General features: G+C 51.7%; 1 protein-coding gene across 1 annotated transcript in view; it reads right to left on the bottom strand.

Moving 5' to 3' along the window:
- MID2 (midline 2) overlaps positions 1-15,703 on the bottom strand; it is a 57,801-nt gene that overhangs the window by 18,239 nt on the left and 23,859 nt on the right. Inside the window, exon 2 of the mRNA XM_035541436.1 lies at positions 4,239-4,334. Within this exon, the coding sequence (XP_035397329.1) occupies positions 4,239-4,334 (96 nt within the window). The remainder of the gene's footprint in view (positions 1-4,238; positions 4,335-15,703) is intronic.

Genomic DNA, 15,703 nt, shown 5'->3' with positions numbered 1-15,703 from the left:
CCGAGGACAGAAGTGCTAAGCAATTATTGTCCTGCTGGGTTGTTTCCCACAAAGGTACGGCCACTGGGGCTTTGCTACCCTGCAGCCACCAAGAAAACCCCGTGAGATCAATGCTCCTGCAAAATGCCGACGTACAATGGTGGAGGCGTCCTGCCTCATTCAGGCTAATTAATCCCTGCTGGACCCCCTCTTCAGGCTTCAAATACACAGATTTAAAAAAAAAAAAAAATCCGAAAGAAAGACATGCAAAGAGTGCAGTGAAAGCACAGGCAAAGGTTTTACTCCGCTGTCTCTGAGAAAGACCAGCATCCTTTCGGGGGATGGATAGGGAAGTGGGGATACACTTCACAGACGGGGATTTAAGCCCTGTCACTTGAATTAAACAGTGTCCTGAAGGACATAAATAGGTTTTCTTCATTTTGTAATCTCAAAAAGATCTGAAACAGCAGAGCAGTCTGAAGCCAACCCAGAGCTAAACACATTTGATATAAGATCTTTTTTTAAACCTGGCCAGCAGATTATGCAACGCCAAAGTGGGAGACAGCTGATGGTCTGCAAAGATAACTCTGCTGAGAAAAACAGCGGATAATCTTCCAAATCTGCTGCAAGGTAGTGGCAGGGGGTGGAAATCAAGCCCAGGATTCACAGCCTGCTGCAATCCGTGCTGGCAGAAGGGAAGGCATCAGTGCAGCCAGAGATCGACATACCCTGGGTTTCCCAGGAGCACAAAATCAGGGCCAGGATTTCAGACCCACCGTCCTCCCTGTGTGGCCCTGGCCTTCCTTCTGAGAGCCAAAACACGGCAGCACAGCCTCCTGAGCACCAACGGAGGACTTCTGCTAAGCCTGGGACCAGGCACAGCCCCGCCGTGCCCACAAATAGCTCCAATGCAGCCCCCTGCCTGCGGCAAGCGCGGAAGGGCAAAGATATTTTCTGCTTCACACTTTAGCGTGCTCTCTTTAAAGCTGCCTCTGAAGGCCAGGACCACATATTTAGTAAGGCTGAGAAATGTATTTCAACTGTTATTTTAGGCAGAACGACTGACAAAGCTGAAAACTCATAAACAGTGTGGAAAACGACAGCCGGGAGGTCTGAAACTTCCAGAATCTACACGAAATACCAAATTGCTTTCAACATCAGAGGTCTGTCCATTTGGACGTTGTGGATGGATTCAGACACAAGTCTCTCAAAGATGCAAATGCCCTTAAACTCGGAGCCTGTCTCAGCTCCTTCCTACCCGTGCACTGAACTGCATCTGACGGTGATCTGCGGCTGCTGCCGGCGCTCACGGCGCTGCTGGCACTCTCAGAACAAAATGCTGATGCTGCCTGCAGGGAAGGCAGAGCCCCAGTCTCTGGGAGGCTGTTGGTAAGGAACAAAATGCAGCTCCCTGTGTAAATGCCTTTTCTGCTGCGTGCTGTGCTACGGGGAAATTATCCCACTTGTTGCATGCAGCATCCTTGCACCCTCGCATCCCCGCATCCCCCCATCCCCTCATCTCTGCACCCCTGCATCCCTGCCAGCTGCTTGGGTGATGAGGCAGCTCCAGGATCATGCAAGGGAAGCTGCAGGGCTAGCATCCCCCCAGCCAGGGCCCAGGGGGAAGTGTCGATGTGCCGGAGGGTAGGAAGGCCCTGCAGAGGGACCTGGGCAGGTTGGATCGATGGGCAGAGGCCAGTGGGATAAGGTTCGACAAAACCAAGTGCCGAGTGCTGCACTTTGGCCACAACAACCCCGTGCAGCGCTACAGGCTTGGGGCAGAGTGGCTGGAAAGTCGTGCAGAGGAAAAGGATGTGGGCGGGTCTACCTTCTCGCAGATAGCTAGCAGTAACTAGGATCTAACAGATAACTAGGATCTAACTTCTCGTAGATAACCAGTGATAGGAATAGAGGGAATGGCCTCAAGTTGCACCAGGGGAGGTTCGGGTTGGAAATGAGGAGAAATTTCTTAGAAAGCAGTCAGGCATTGGGACGGGTTGCCCAGGGAGGTGGTGGAGTCACCGTCCCTGGGGGTGTTCAACGAAAGGTTGGACGTGGTGCTTGGGGACATGGGTTAGTGGGTGACATTGGTGATAGGGGGGTGATTGGACCAGATGATCTTGGAGGGCTTTTTCCAACCTTAATGATTCTCTGATTCTATAAATAACCATCATGTTTGCTCAAGCTCCCCTGAATCCACGTCAGTGATCCCTGCAGCAGACCAGTGTCTTTTGTCCCCGGAAAGGTTCTGGTTCAAGGAACCGCCGCTCAATTTAGCGCTGAAAAATCAATAGCCTGTTAAGAAGAAACTAATTGCAACAGCCGCTCTCCATGTATCACTTCAGCAAACAAAGCTGCAAATTAATTTGCTGTTAACGGGTATATGCACTTTGAAACAACGGTGAGGTGTTAGCTGCCTTCTTCCCCTTGAATGCTGCTCACGGGAGCGCATCGCTCCCAAGCTGCTGTCTGCAGCCATGGCCAAGGGCAGCGCCGGTCTGCTGGCACGGGCACTCCCCGCAAGCTCGCCCAAGCGCTTCCCTCGGAAATGCAAACAAAAGATGCCTGATTGCACACCGCCAACACAAAGGGTTTTACAGACCAAGTGGTCAAAGCAGCAAGGTCGGCCGAGCCCCTTTCTTCAGCAGGATTAAAGGTGATCTCCTGTCTTCCGCCAACGCTTCCCTGTAATCCCCTGGACAAAGCCTTTCCCACTTGCTGCTGGCTTTAGCCCCTATTCTGCCACAGCCAGCAGGGCTCGGGCAGGCGAGATTGCAATCACCGCCTCTGACAGCAGGAAGGAAGCAGGGAGGAAATCTGTGCATGTTTGGGAAGAGGAAGGAACGTGAGGAAGAAGACTAGCTGCTGCAGACAAGGGTGAGGCTCGATGAGACAGTAGAGAGGGGTGGATGGGCTGCTTGCAGGCATGTGGAAGGAAGGGCAAAACAACCCTTTCCCTGTGCCCAGGTCGGACGGGATGGGACAGGGAGCCACAGGCTTAAACTGCAGCAGGAAGGCTTCACGTTGCCTCGCTGAGGATGAGGTGCCAGAGGCTGTGGAAGAGGCAGCATCTCCATCGCATGTTCAGGACAGTGGGACAGCTGTTGTCATCCCTTCTACTGCTCCTTGTTGGTGACTCCCTGATTCAATGTCCCCATCGTGGAGCATGTAAAAGGCTGAGAGAGAAGCAGGATGAGAGAGGCTCTGCCCTGGCTTGCAGCGAGTTACACAGCAAAACAGGGAGACAGTGGCTGGAGGCAATGCATGGATGTCTACCTTGTACAGCAAAGGTCAGGAAAACATGCTTGTGCTGGTGCTGATGGGAAATGACGGCTATGCCAAAGCACTAAGGAGCAAGGAGACTCACATGAGTCAGGATTTCACCAGCAGGATCATCCTCAGCAGCTCTGCTTCAGGTGCCTTGCACTCAGAGGCTCTGTTCCCCCCAGGGCTGAATGCTCTTCCCAGTGATGGGAACGCCGGCTGCACGCCCTGGGTGGGAGGGCTGCACCGTGAAGCGCCTGCCCCAGCCCCACTGAGGACCTTCTCCCTCACTGCTTCACTCACTTCCTTACTTTCCGATGCTCCCAGCATCGCTGCCTGTGCTCCAGCTGCTTGGCTTTGCTCCTGGCATGGGGACCTGCTGCAGCCAAAAGCATCCCCAGATGGGAGCGCGCCCCACCTCTAAATCCCTGCGAGCAGCTGCGGGCTTCATCCTGCGTCCTTGCCAGCACCTGCAGAAACTTCAGTTACAGGAGCACGTCTCTGTTCGTTCAGCCAGCCGGGAGGATGGACAGATGGATGGGTCCTGCTCTATGGGCAGCTCCCTGAGAGCCAAGCTTCCCCCATGCTGCAGACAAGGACTTTTCAGCACTCAGCCCCCGTCCGCCTCCACATCGGGCCCCAGCCGAGCTCCAAAGGGAAGAGGGCCACACCTGACCGCAGGGGGATGCTATGAAACACAGCCTCTAGCCTGCAGAACTCCTCCCGTCACACCACTGCCCCCCGCTCCCTCACACCCCACCAACCCCTGGTGAGTCCTGCATCGTTTGGGACTGACCTCTCCAAAGCGTTTCAGCCCTGGCAATGCCTCCCACCATCCCTCTCCATCAGTTACCCTCACTCCTTTCCACTCCATCCATGGTCCTGCTGCTTGGGAAAGGAGATGGGAGCAGTGCTGTGCACCCCGTCGGCTGAACCAGGAGCTCCCCGGTGCCCCCTCCCCATCCCTGCCCGCTCCCCAGGCTGCTCTCACCAACCTCCACTTGCTGGCAGATCTGTATCAGCTTGGCCATCTGGTTTTCCAGTTCGCTGTTGCGCTTAACCAAGTTGGTGAGATTCGTCTCCAGGGTTTGCTGTGAGTCCAGACAACCGGGAGGAGAGAGGGAGAGAAAAAAAAACAAACAAACAAAATAAACATAAGATGAACAAAGCCAGAGGACTGCAACCACCAAACCAGACCATTTGTCACCCGACGTGCTGCCTGAGGGAGCAAAAACTTGGATAACTTTGGGCAAAGGTCTTGCTGACAAGCGCTGCCCAGACCCGGCAGAGTTTGGCCGCTCCTTGCCAGCACGTCCTGCCTTTTTGTGAGGGTATAAAGAGCTATTCTGCTGCGATTTCCAGCCAGGAAGTCTGCCTGCTGGGAATGAATAGCTGCTATTCTCCATCCCTGCTCTCCCCTCATCATCCTCTGTTGGTGCTGGAGACGAAGGGCTGGGAGCAGGCTGGGGTCTCTGCCTGCTGTGGTGAGCTGCCCCGTGCCCGCCCCAGCTCCCTGGCCAGGCTGCTTCTCGCTGTGCCCCTGGGGCTGTGCTGCCTCCAGGGAGAAGAACACAAGCCAGCAGAGTGCGGAGGAAGAGCCCGCTTGAGCAGATCTTGATATCTGTGGACACACAGTGGACTGGCATTTTTTGGTATCAATAATTTAAGTGACACTGCATTGCCATTAAAATCCGTGGTTTCGCTAAGAGAAAATGTTTTATAGCAAAGCGCTCGCTACCTGTTGCACCGCTTGTCGTGAAACTGATAGCCTATTAATATTTTAAACTCCAGGGCCGAGAGAGGATCCCTGCGGTGTTTTATTCATACTCGGCTAGAAAGCGCGGTCCAAGGCTTTCATCAAGGCTCCAGCAGACCCATAAACATCTGCACGCACGGATAATTTGGGGTCTAGCTAGCCAAGAGAACTTGAATCATAGTCATAAAGCACAGGCAAAGCATTAATTCCTGAAAACCACTGGCTCCTAAAATACTCGAAGCTCACTCGCAAGCCTGCAAATTGCTAGCCAATGGCTGGTAAAGCAGAACACAGAAACAGGCTTGAAAAATGCAGTGAAGCCCTGGGTGCCTTCATTAAGCTGGAAGTGCTTTGCACAACAATGCTGTATCGATAATGAAAAAGCCAGCTGCTAACCGCTCCTGCCACCGCCTTTCCTTACAGCTCAATATTATTAAACATAATCTTACTAAAGCACTGAACATTCAACTTGCTAATTATCTTCCTCATCACCGACTCGGCTGCACTGAAGTCGCAGCTTTGAAATCGCGGCCGATCTGCTTTCATGTTCCTGGGCTGCTGGCAGAGGGCAAGAGGGGGAGGCAGAAACGAGCTCGAGGAGCGCGCTTTGAAGCACACGAGCCCAAAACGCGTTTGCAGCATCCCAAGTTTGCCAGGGACAGTGTCACTCCTCCCCCGTACACGAACACACAGCATTTATCTGTTCATTAAGTGCACGCCGGTGGTGCAGGGATGCTGCAAGCAGCCGGCAGTGTTTGAGTGGCGTTAGTGATGGCATGAATGGGGAGCACCTGAGCGCCTCTCTTGCTGCTCCCTGCCTTTGCAGGGCTTCCTTCGAGAGGCACATCTGGCTCCTGCTGCTGCTGCAAGCCCTCCTGCAGCACCTGAACACAGAGATGCGACCGTTTCCTTCTGTTCGCTTTGCTGAAAAAAGGAAAAAAAGGTGCAAGGAGCTTTGATTATACCAGCTGGTTATTTTGCAGGTACATATAAATTCCAGCGATTATAGGGTTTTTGTTAAATTGCATTATAGAACACTCATAATTTCCTCAAACATCCACCTTCTGGCCTGAAATGCAGAATATTTGATTTCTCTACAATCGGGAGAAGCGAGAAAAAGAGATAAAAGAGGAACACCACCACGTCCTTGCGCCACATTGATTGGCACCAGGTACCGTTTCCCAGCCCGAGCTGGCTGCAAGCATAGCGAGGACCACGCGAGAAGCAAACCTCTTCCTGCAGCATTGATAGAGCAGCTTAAGGGCTGCACCTGATTTACCTGCAGGTGGCCAGATGCAAAATAAACATACTGGGCTGAACAGCACGACACCGATATGCAAACAATTCCGCTCACATTTTATTTAGCTATGTGCATGATGCACAACTTGTGCATTTCCCTTTTTCTCCATGTAGCAAGCAAGCAGCTGAACTAACCACCAATCTCTCCATTTGCGGCTGCTGCGCTGGAGCCTCAGGGGATGCGGGGTCAGATCCTGCAGGCACTGAGCAAGAAGCTCTGCTCTGCTGGTGCAAAGCCCTGGGCGAGGGGCAGGAGGGGCTGGAGTAAGGCTGCGGAAACACTGAGACGTGGAGTGCAAAGTATGGGGGCTCCTACTGGGGGCCTACACTGCAGATCACTTGCAGCCAGCCCAATTAAAATGGGCAGTGGGAGAGGGCTCACCCCCAAACGAGTTTGGCAACAAGGCTTGGGAGGATGTCATCTGGACCTGCCTTGTTGCAGGGCTGGGTTTCCAAACTTCTCTTTGTGTAAAGGCCGCCAAAACTGGAGAGTGTTTACTCAGTGGTTTATTTGGGGTTTGCTGTTGTTTCCGTTGTTCATTTATAATTGTTTTTGATAGAGGATGGACGTCCCTGCCCCCTCCCTCCACGCACCGCAAACACAAAACACATGGGTGTGCATCAGTGCACGCATGCACAGAAGCCAGAGCAGATGGGAAATGCTTCCTCCATGAGCTGGCACAGCTCTGGGGCCATGGCAAGTCCAGGGCATGGGGATGGATGCTCCTGCCCCATCTTCCTCCCTGTGGTAGCACTGAGCCAGGGCTGCCTGCTAGTTGCTGACTCCAGTGCTGGTAGCAACACATCTCTTTGATGGAATGCTTGTAACCAGCTCCCAGAAAAAAAAATAAAAAAATCAGGGGGGGAAATATGATAAGCCAGCCAGCTGCCTTTCTATGCTAAGAGAATTTCAGCAGACAAAAGGACAAGTGACAGAAAGACATGGCTGAGCCTGCCGAGCAGCTCCGGCGCAGCTCCCGCGTTGTGACACTAATGCATTTTAAGTCGCTTTGCAGCAAAACGTACTCAGTAAAAGCTGAAATAAAATGCCAGCTTTCAGTGCCTGCTATCACCTTAAACAGCAGTGCTGACCTAGAAAATGAAGCAATTTGTTCTGTCGGTATTTCTAATTGTGCTGAAGAGAGGCTGGAGAAGGCTCGACTGTCCCATCAAGCCAGGTCCCCTGCCCCCAGCTGGGCGTCCTCAGCCCACCCCTTTCACCCCGTGCACGCCAGAGCAAGACCTGGGGCTGGGCCCTGCTCTCGCTGCTGCAAATCCATCATTGCAGCGGCCTAGCTCCCACTTTGCAAGGAGATAAAGTAGAGGAAAGCCTCAGCCTGGAGCGCAGAGGTGAAGCTTTGCTGGGCTGAGCAGGGAGGGGAGAGCCAGGGGAGGACAGATCCCAAACACGTGTCCTCCACAGAGGCTTTCAAAGCAGCCTGCATTAGCATATCCTTATTCAATGTCTGCTTGGGAATTGATATTTAGGAGAGAAAAAGACAAGAAAAAAAAGCTCAAGTAAACAGGGCTAACTGAACGCAAAAAAAAATGCAGCTGTGCGTTGTGCCGTTGCCTAATTAGCAGATATTAGATTGGAGTCTCGGTGCTTTTCAAGCATCTTCTTTCGTCCTGAGCTCACCAGCACTGCTCTAACTCACCCGATTACAGGGTGCTGGCCCTTCTCCTGCCTTGCTGGCCGTGCTGTGCTGTGCCATGCTGTGCTGTGCCATGCTGTGCCATGCTGGTGGCCCCGTGGCCACCTCCCCAGGGAGCCCACCCCAGGTCCCTGTGGCACCGGAGCTGCACGCACCACGCCGTGGGACACACGGTGCCAGGCAGCCCCGGGGTGCTCCTGCCCAACCCCATCTCTTGCCCGTCTCCTACAGGAGAAACGCCTCCAAAGGGCACTGCCTCGCGGCCCTGCAGGACATGTGCTGGTGGCAAGCACGGTGGAAAGGGCCTGCAGCCTAGAGGAAGGCACGGAGCAGGGCAGGGAGGAGAATTTTCTGCCTCCAAATGTTCTTACCCCCAAAGCATCCGTTTGTGACAGATCACCCTTCCCATACCAACTGGAAAGGATCAGGGGAAGCCATCTGCCTGACACAGCTCTTCTGCTCTGCATCCAGCGCATGGCTGCAAGGAGCCCTCCAGAAGAGTCGGCTCCCCTGCACAAGAGCTGGTGTCTCCTCGTGGCTGCAAGGCTGCAGAAACCTCAAGCTGTGATCCCAAAGCACCGCAGATGCAGCAGGAGCTGGTGCTTCCCGGCCCTCTGTCTCCGCATCCACTGTGTCCTCCTGGGGCAGGAATCAAGGGAGGGGGGGGAGCTTGGAAAGGTCCATGCGCCGTGAGCACCCTGCCAGGCACCCAAGCCCTGCAGATGCAGATGCCTGCACCTCTCCCGTGCATGCACCCCTACGTGCCCACAAGCACAGACGTTTGTTAGGGTGAACGAGCCGATGACGAAGCGTTAATAACGAAGACATGAAGGTAGCAGCCACACCTCCTCTTGGATATGCAAAGGGCAAGCTGGAGACCAAAGGGCAAGTGGCCAGGGCTTCTCCCCAGGCGCCTCACCCTCCCCACTGCCCTGCCACCAGCCAAGGCCGCTCGGGACACAGCAGTCATTAGGGGCTCCTTAATAAAGAGAGGAGAGGACTCTGCAGCAGCAGAGACGTGGTAATGAGAATGGGCTTGTTTACCCTGCTCAGGAAATTCCTCTCCTCCCGCGGCTTCACATGAGCTCTGGTTTTTGGCAGGTCAGGAGGGGGAATGGAAACCGCGCAGCCAGCGCTCGGAAGGAGAATTATAGCAATCATGTTCGATTTACACAGACGTGTCTGGGGCAGCCTGAAAACCCCACAGTCGGCGTGGGGAGGCACTTAAAATGAAAAAGGACGCCTCGTATCCTCGCTTGCCCAGGTTCCTAAGGCTGCCAGCGCTGCGCAAGTGGCTTCATTTGCATTTCTGAAGCCTGCCCAGCAGCATGGCAGCCCTGGACCTTGCCAGTGAGAGCCTTGTGCTGCAGCCTCTGCCTCGCACCGCCGCCGGGAAGCCTCCTCTCTTCCAAGGGATTTGAGAACACCCGACGTTTTTTTCCATGATGCTTTCTGGAAATGCAGTGCGCCTCTGAAAGCACATTTCATCCTTCTGGCAAACCACCGCTGGGGAATGGCAGCAGCAGCCAGCACTTGCCCCGGATGGTAGCTCCTGGAAAAGAGACCTTAAGGATGAGATGCCCCAGGATGTTGAGCTGCAAGGGTTCGCAGGCTCTGGAGCACCTCCTGGACTTGTCCCCTGACCTGCAGAGGCTTTGTTGTGTGCATTAGCAACTGGGAACCAGGTCAGCTCTGCCACCCAGCCAGCCTTCCACAAACCAGAGCTCACCACTTGGGAGCGAAGCAGGGGCCATGCTGGCCTCCTCCCAAAAAGTCTCTCTTTCACTCCTTTACCCCCAGAACATGACAAAATGGTTCTGCTTCTGCAGAAAGGCAACCTGAGGAACGGGGTAGGGGAGAGCTTGCTAGTTCTGTAAATCAAAGCTGTCTGTACAGTTCCAAGGGGCAGAAAAAAATATCTCATGAAATAGTTTCATGTTGTCATTTCTCCAAAACTGCTGATTAGTTGCAGACTCGGTCTGAAGCATCTTCTTGGCAGGTTTTGCTGTCTGGCTGCTTAGCGTGCGTCTCTAGGACTTACATTTCCCCTGTTTGCTCTCTCTGTCCCTGCGGTACTTAACAGAAACAGGGACTCTGCTTCCGAAATTATTCCTTCAGGCAAAGATCCTGTAAGAGCCCTAACACCTGCAAGTCCTTGGCTCAAGTCATCCTCTTTGAGAGATGAGGAATGGCTGTGTTGAACCAGCGGGGATGGATAACCTCTGGCTGCTGGAGCTCGTCCCCACAAGCACGGAGCCCAAAGAACGAGCTGTCCCCTGGTGAGCTGCGTGGACCTGTTTTCCTGGGTAAAATGAGAAAAAGGCCAAAAAGGAGCCAGCTGATATTCCTCTCTGTTACAGGGTGGCCGGACCTCCTTAAGCTGCCTGGGATCAAACGGTGTGAAGAAACAGTCTCCAGCAGGAAGCCCCAAAGATGGTAACGCATGTGCTGGTCACCCAGTTCCCTCTGGGCACATCAGAAGGGATGCTCAGAAGTGGTTAACCCCCGAGGTTTACAGCTGCAACAGAGCTGAGGAGCCGTGCCGGAGCTTTTGCTCCTCTCCCTGGATGAGCAGGGTGCCCTGGTGCAATGCTGCCACTGCCAACCTCCAGAACGTTACGAACGAATTAAGAGATCAGAAGAACAAGGGTTACTGGAGACACTGAGAAGCCTGCATTTCCAAGTCAGCTAGGCAGGGGGAAGAACCTGGGGACCAAGCTGGATGCGAAGCCTGGGGCAGCACTGAGCCCCCCTGCAGCAGTCGTCCCAGGTGCCCCACAGCCTGACGCTGCGTGGGGTGCTCCTAGGAGCATCACTGCAGCGCCTGCATGGGGCTGGCTCTGGCTGGAAACCCACCCGTGTAGCCAAGACACAGCGAGACCTTCAACCCCGGGGCAGCCAGAGCCGTCCCAGCACCCACAGCAGCCTCGCAGACCCACGGTAAGGATCTGCCCCCCATCCCTGCAGCTTCCCACCCAAAAAAACCAACCACAGAGATGAGCCTGGAGGACAAGGCATCTCCTAGAGCTTTACCCTCATCCTCAGTGAGGTCCTCAGCAAGGCTGGGTTCCAGGTTGGACCACAACCCTGACCTTCATCCCAGTGCCCTGATTCCCTCACCTTCCAGCCGAAAACAGCGCAGCTACAAAGGGACTAACGAGGCACTACAGGGCTTGCCTGACGAACGCTTATCCAATGATACTGCAGAAATGCACATGGCTTATTTGGGTCCTTCAGTGTTTACATCCTTTAATCTTTTCAAAGCCATTCTTCCGCTACTGGATATTATCATGGTTTTCTGTACCACTGCAGCACTGTTGAAAATTGTTTAAATATTTTATTAAATTCATCCCGACTGTGACAAGTCGGTTTTTATTCCTGAAGCCATCTAACCATTATCTGGTTGTTTGAGCTGTCCTACTTAAATACTCCAAAAGATTTCACTCCCCTGTTCAGGCTGTGTGCTTTTCAACCTAAAAGGATGTGATTTTCAGACATCTTATTAAATTTGCTACATTTGATGTAAAAATTCCCAAGCTATGGTAAGACCTGAGCTTATTTGTTTACCTTCCACTACTTTTATTTATTCCTTTAAAAAGACAGAGCGGAAGGAAAAGATTTCCACTACTCCAAGCAATGCCTTTTTTTCCAGAAATGTTCCTCTAATGAGTAATTCCACCTCACTTTCTTCAAACCCAGTAGCAGGAGGTGCAGGGTGCTGTTTCCTGACGCTCTGTGCTAAGCACAACCAGCAGACACAGGGCCCAAGGGGGAGCAACCTCCCCCATCTCCGAGCCCTCACGTGGATCCCCCAGCTCCTTCAGCCATAATTCTAGGTGCCTTTTTTTGTCTCTGCCTTTCCAACACACCCGAATGACCCTAGACTAAGCATCTTGCCAGATCAATAGGCAGGATTTGGCTGCAGGACTGGTTCCCACTGGGCACCTCGTCTCCGCCGCGCATCTTCAGGAGCAGCCTGAGAGCCTCTGGCCAAGCCTATTTACATCTTGGGGAGGTGTCACCTGGGTGAGCACAGGGGACTTGGAAACCTTTTGGAAGCTGCCTGTGAGTTTTCACTGGGGTTAGCGATGTTTATCATCCCGTCGGGTCACGGCGACAGGAGTCGCAAGCAGCCTCGGCAATGAAAGCCGTCCGTGCAAAGACAGAGCGCTTGAGAATAGAGTATAAGAGAAGGTTTGGACAAACCAAATGTTTTCCATGGCTTGAAATGAACATTTTGTTTATTTTCTAAAGCTTTCTAACAGGGGGAAGGTCAGGAGTGACCTGACTGGGACATCAGTTGTTGTATTAGTCTCTGTGGCTGCAGAAAGTGCTTGGGCTTCCCAAACTTCTAATGGTGAGAAGCAGAAGACGTTAACAAAAGACAAATCTCCCAATGACATCAAGAGACATCAAAAAGAGGCTAAGCTAACTACGCTTCAGAAGCACCCCTCTCCACCAGTGAGGAAGGACATTCGATGGACTGCCTTGGATGCAACATCTCCAGTGCATGCGACTCCCACCTGGGGAGAGCTGGGACACACCCCAACTGATTCAAAATTGGGAAAATTCAAGGCAGTTTCAAAGTGCTTCCTTCTCAAAAAGCCACAGTTTGGAAAATACCCTAACAGAACACTTCACTAGCAAAAAGGTGGGAACCTTTAACCCAAGTGATTTACCCCATGTCCTCCCCATTCCAGCTCTCACCCACCTCCGGGTGCTGAAGCACGTGGCCATGGCACTCCAGCAACGTCTGTCCCTGTCCCCTGCCCACTCCTGCAGGATAGGTAAATCTGACAGCTTGCTAGAAAAACAGCTTCATTTATCCAGAAAAACAACAGCCTGATGATTTTTCTTGGTAACTCTGGAGGTTGCAAGGGAAGAAGAATTTCACCTCTTAGAGTTACTGCTGCAGGTCCCTCATAGGAGATGAGGATCTGTGTGCCAGCAGCCATGCAGATTCCTTCCTGGGACACTCAGTATTTTAAAGACACCCGAGGCAGCCAAGTGCTTTGTGCATCGTGTCCTAATAGCGTGAAATGGGTAGTGTGAAGGAACAGTTCAGCAAGTCTGCGAGCGTTGGATGGATGCGCTCCTCCAGGCCGGCCGTGCTGCCTGAATGCACGCTCTCCACCTGCCAGCCTCAGCTGACATCTGGCCATTTATCAGCCCCGGTAATCTGTCCAGAAGGTTGCTTGTGCTGCTGACACTGGTGGTCTCAGTCAAAATGTCCTGTGCCAGCTGATTAGAGAGGCGCAGTCCCAGCACCCAACCTTCGCAAAGTTATTTCAGAGGTCTGGAGACCTCGGTGGGGTGCAAGGCTTACATGGTCCTGTCCCCAGAGGGCTACACCAGCAGCATCCCGCGAGCCAGAGGAGGGAGAAACACACCCGACACCCAGGTCAAGGCGAGGCAGAAGTTACGCACAACCCTTGGAAGGCAGAAACGCCAAAGGACAACAAATCACAGCCATAATGTGGGTTAACAATCTCAGACGTGGAAAAAGGATTAGAAACCAGAGCACACCGACCGCTTGGAGGACCTCTTCTGAATGCGAAGGAATAGCCAGAGGACAAAGCTAGCAACAGTGCAGCCCAGCAGTAACGAGACCATGAGAAAACGGCTACTGCTTCACAGCTGAGGAAGGACTGTCAGACATGGAACGGGAGTGGGACTGCAGCTAGCAGTACCACGCTGCCTGGGGCCTTGAAGCCAAAAGTGAACAAAGCTCCCTTCAGAGCATTAAAGGTAGACAACACAGCTTCATCCCCATAAACATGTATAACCTTGTGGAAGAAATGACTGGTGGAATGGAAGATGCATCCTTTGAAGGATGTGGATAAATACATGGTAGGCAAAGACAAAGAATGACATAAAAGCTGCCCTGCTCAAAAAGTAAGGGCAGGTGGGTGGAAACCAACTCCAGCGAATGTAAGTCCTCATGGGCTCACTAACAATAGTACAATTATATCAACTACTCCTGCTGCAGATAATGGTATGGCTATGAAGAGCCCTTAAAAATATTCCCAAGGGTATGTGAGGATCTCATGCACTGATGGGGTTTCCAGGAAAAAAAAAAAGTGACAAATAGTAATCTGGGGCACACAGGGAACATTCAGAATAGCACGACGCTAAATGCCACTGATAACATTTGAGCTCAGTTATTAAAGACAGAAGAGGACAAGCTAAGTAAAAGAGAATCAACAATAATTTTTGTTGTTAAGGTCTCTTAAGTGAAAAAAAAAAAGACCATAAATATCTCTGAACATGAAACACTAAAATGAACTTGTGGCAAAAATCTAAGGAGGAGCCACAGGAGGCCTACAAAGGGACAGAGTAAGTGAGGTGGGATCCCAATGGCTTCAGAGGGCAGGAGACATGGGCAGGCCAGCACAAAAGGCCCAGGCTGAGCATCAGGCTGCTCCTGGGAAGTTCCAGCTTGTAACAAACCAAATGGAAAACATAACCGTGACGGAAAGCATAACCGTGATGGAGGGCATGGGAGTTGTAACAGAAGACTGAGGAACTCCTAGTGTGAGTTAGGAATCCCCTGGGCCACATTCTCCTGGTGGAGGCTGAAGCCCTTTGGTTTCCATTAACCATTTGGGTTCTTCCAAAAGGGTCAGATGCTCTGCTGGTAATTTCCTGAGCTGCTCTGATTAAAGACACCCTTCACCCCCACCTTCTGAAGATCCCAGTGTGATTCCCAACCAAGAGAGCTTCATTAGTCAAATGTTGGCTTGCATTTACCCTCTTGAAATTGGAGAATGCAGTTATACAGGAATATATTAGCATACCTATTTCATTTTCACAATTGAATGATTAATAGCACAGTGCCTGCGATTCCTTCCTCAGTAGAAGTTGTACTAAGTACATAAAATCATAGCAGACTATATTGGCTCTTGCCTGCATTTTGAAGAAGGTCTGACAGCTGAAGTGACTGATGATGCACCCTAGGAAGCTACAAAATCACCCTGTGGGCCATTTGCAAGGCTCAGTGCATGGCTTGAGTTTTGAAATCATTTGAAATCTTTTAATTTTCCAAACTAATGATACCATTTAAAGAGATGAAATACTAAATCTGAACCCGCAAAAAGTAAATTTGGAATTTGGCAAATGATTTATTCAAATTTGTATTTGCACTTAATAAAGAATCAACCTTCTGTTGTGGAAATGAAGAGATGAAATTCCAGCAAAAAGTAATGAAAAATTTCAGGGAAGGTACCTGCAAGATCCTTTTCTCCTAGCTGCCTGGTCTGCATAGCAACGTTTAGATTCAGCTTTTCAAAAACTGAATATGAAATGCAGAAAATGAATTAGGAGTAGAATTCACGCCTAAACAACGGGGAGATAGGTTTTGAATTACAAATAAAAAATTACCTTGAAAGTGAAGCTAAAGCTCCCGCATTTCAAATTATTGCAGAAAATGTATTGAATTCTGCAGAGATCAGAAAGATACAGCACCAGAGGTCGATGACAAATGGCGGGGAAGAAATCACTTCAAGGGGAGCTTGACTTGTGTTATGACCACGTCCCACAGTTTAGCTTTACCAAGCAAAAATACTGCAGAACATGATTTTAACCTGAAATATTAATTGGCAATAAAACTTGTCTCCAAATGGCTCGTCCTCAAGCTTGTTACTTGAGACGGAGACGTGGCTGCTCGCAGCGGGGCCTTGCAACCAGGGCTGCCACCACCCCAAAGATTTGGCAGCAAAAGGGCGATGTAGAACCACTGCTCCTCGATGGA

The sequence above is a fragment of the Cygnus atratus genome, chromosome 13 (assembly GCF_013377495.2).
Source record: "Cygnus atratus isolate AKBS03 ecotype Queensland, Australia chromosome 13, CAtr_DNAZoo_HiC_assembly, whole genome shotgun sequence".
Lineage (NCBI taxonomy): Eukaryota > Metazoa > Chordata > Aves > Anseriformes > Anatidae > Cygnus > Cygnus atratus.
This window is presented reverse-complemented; position numbering and strand designations above follow the sequence as displayed.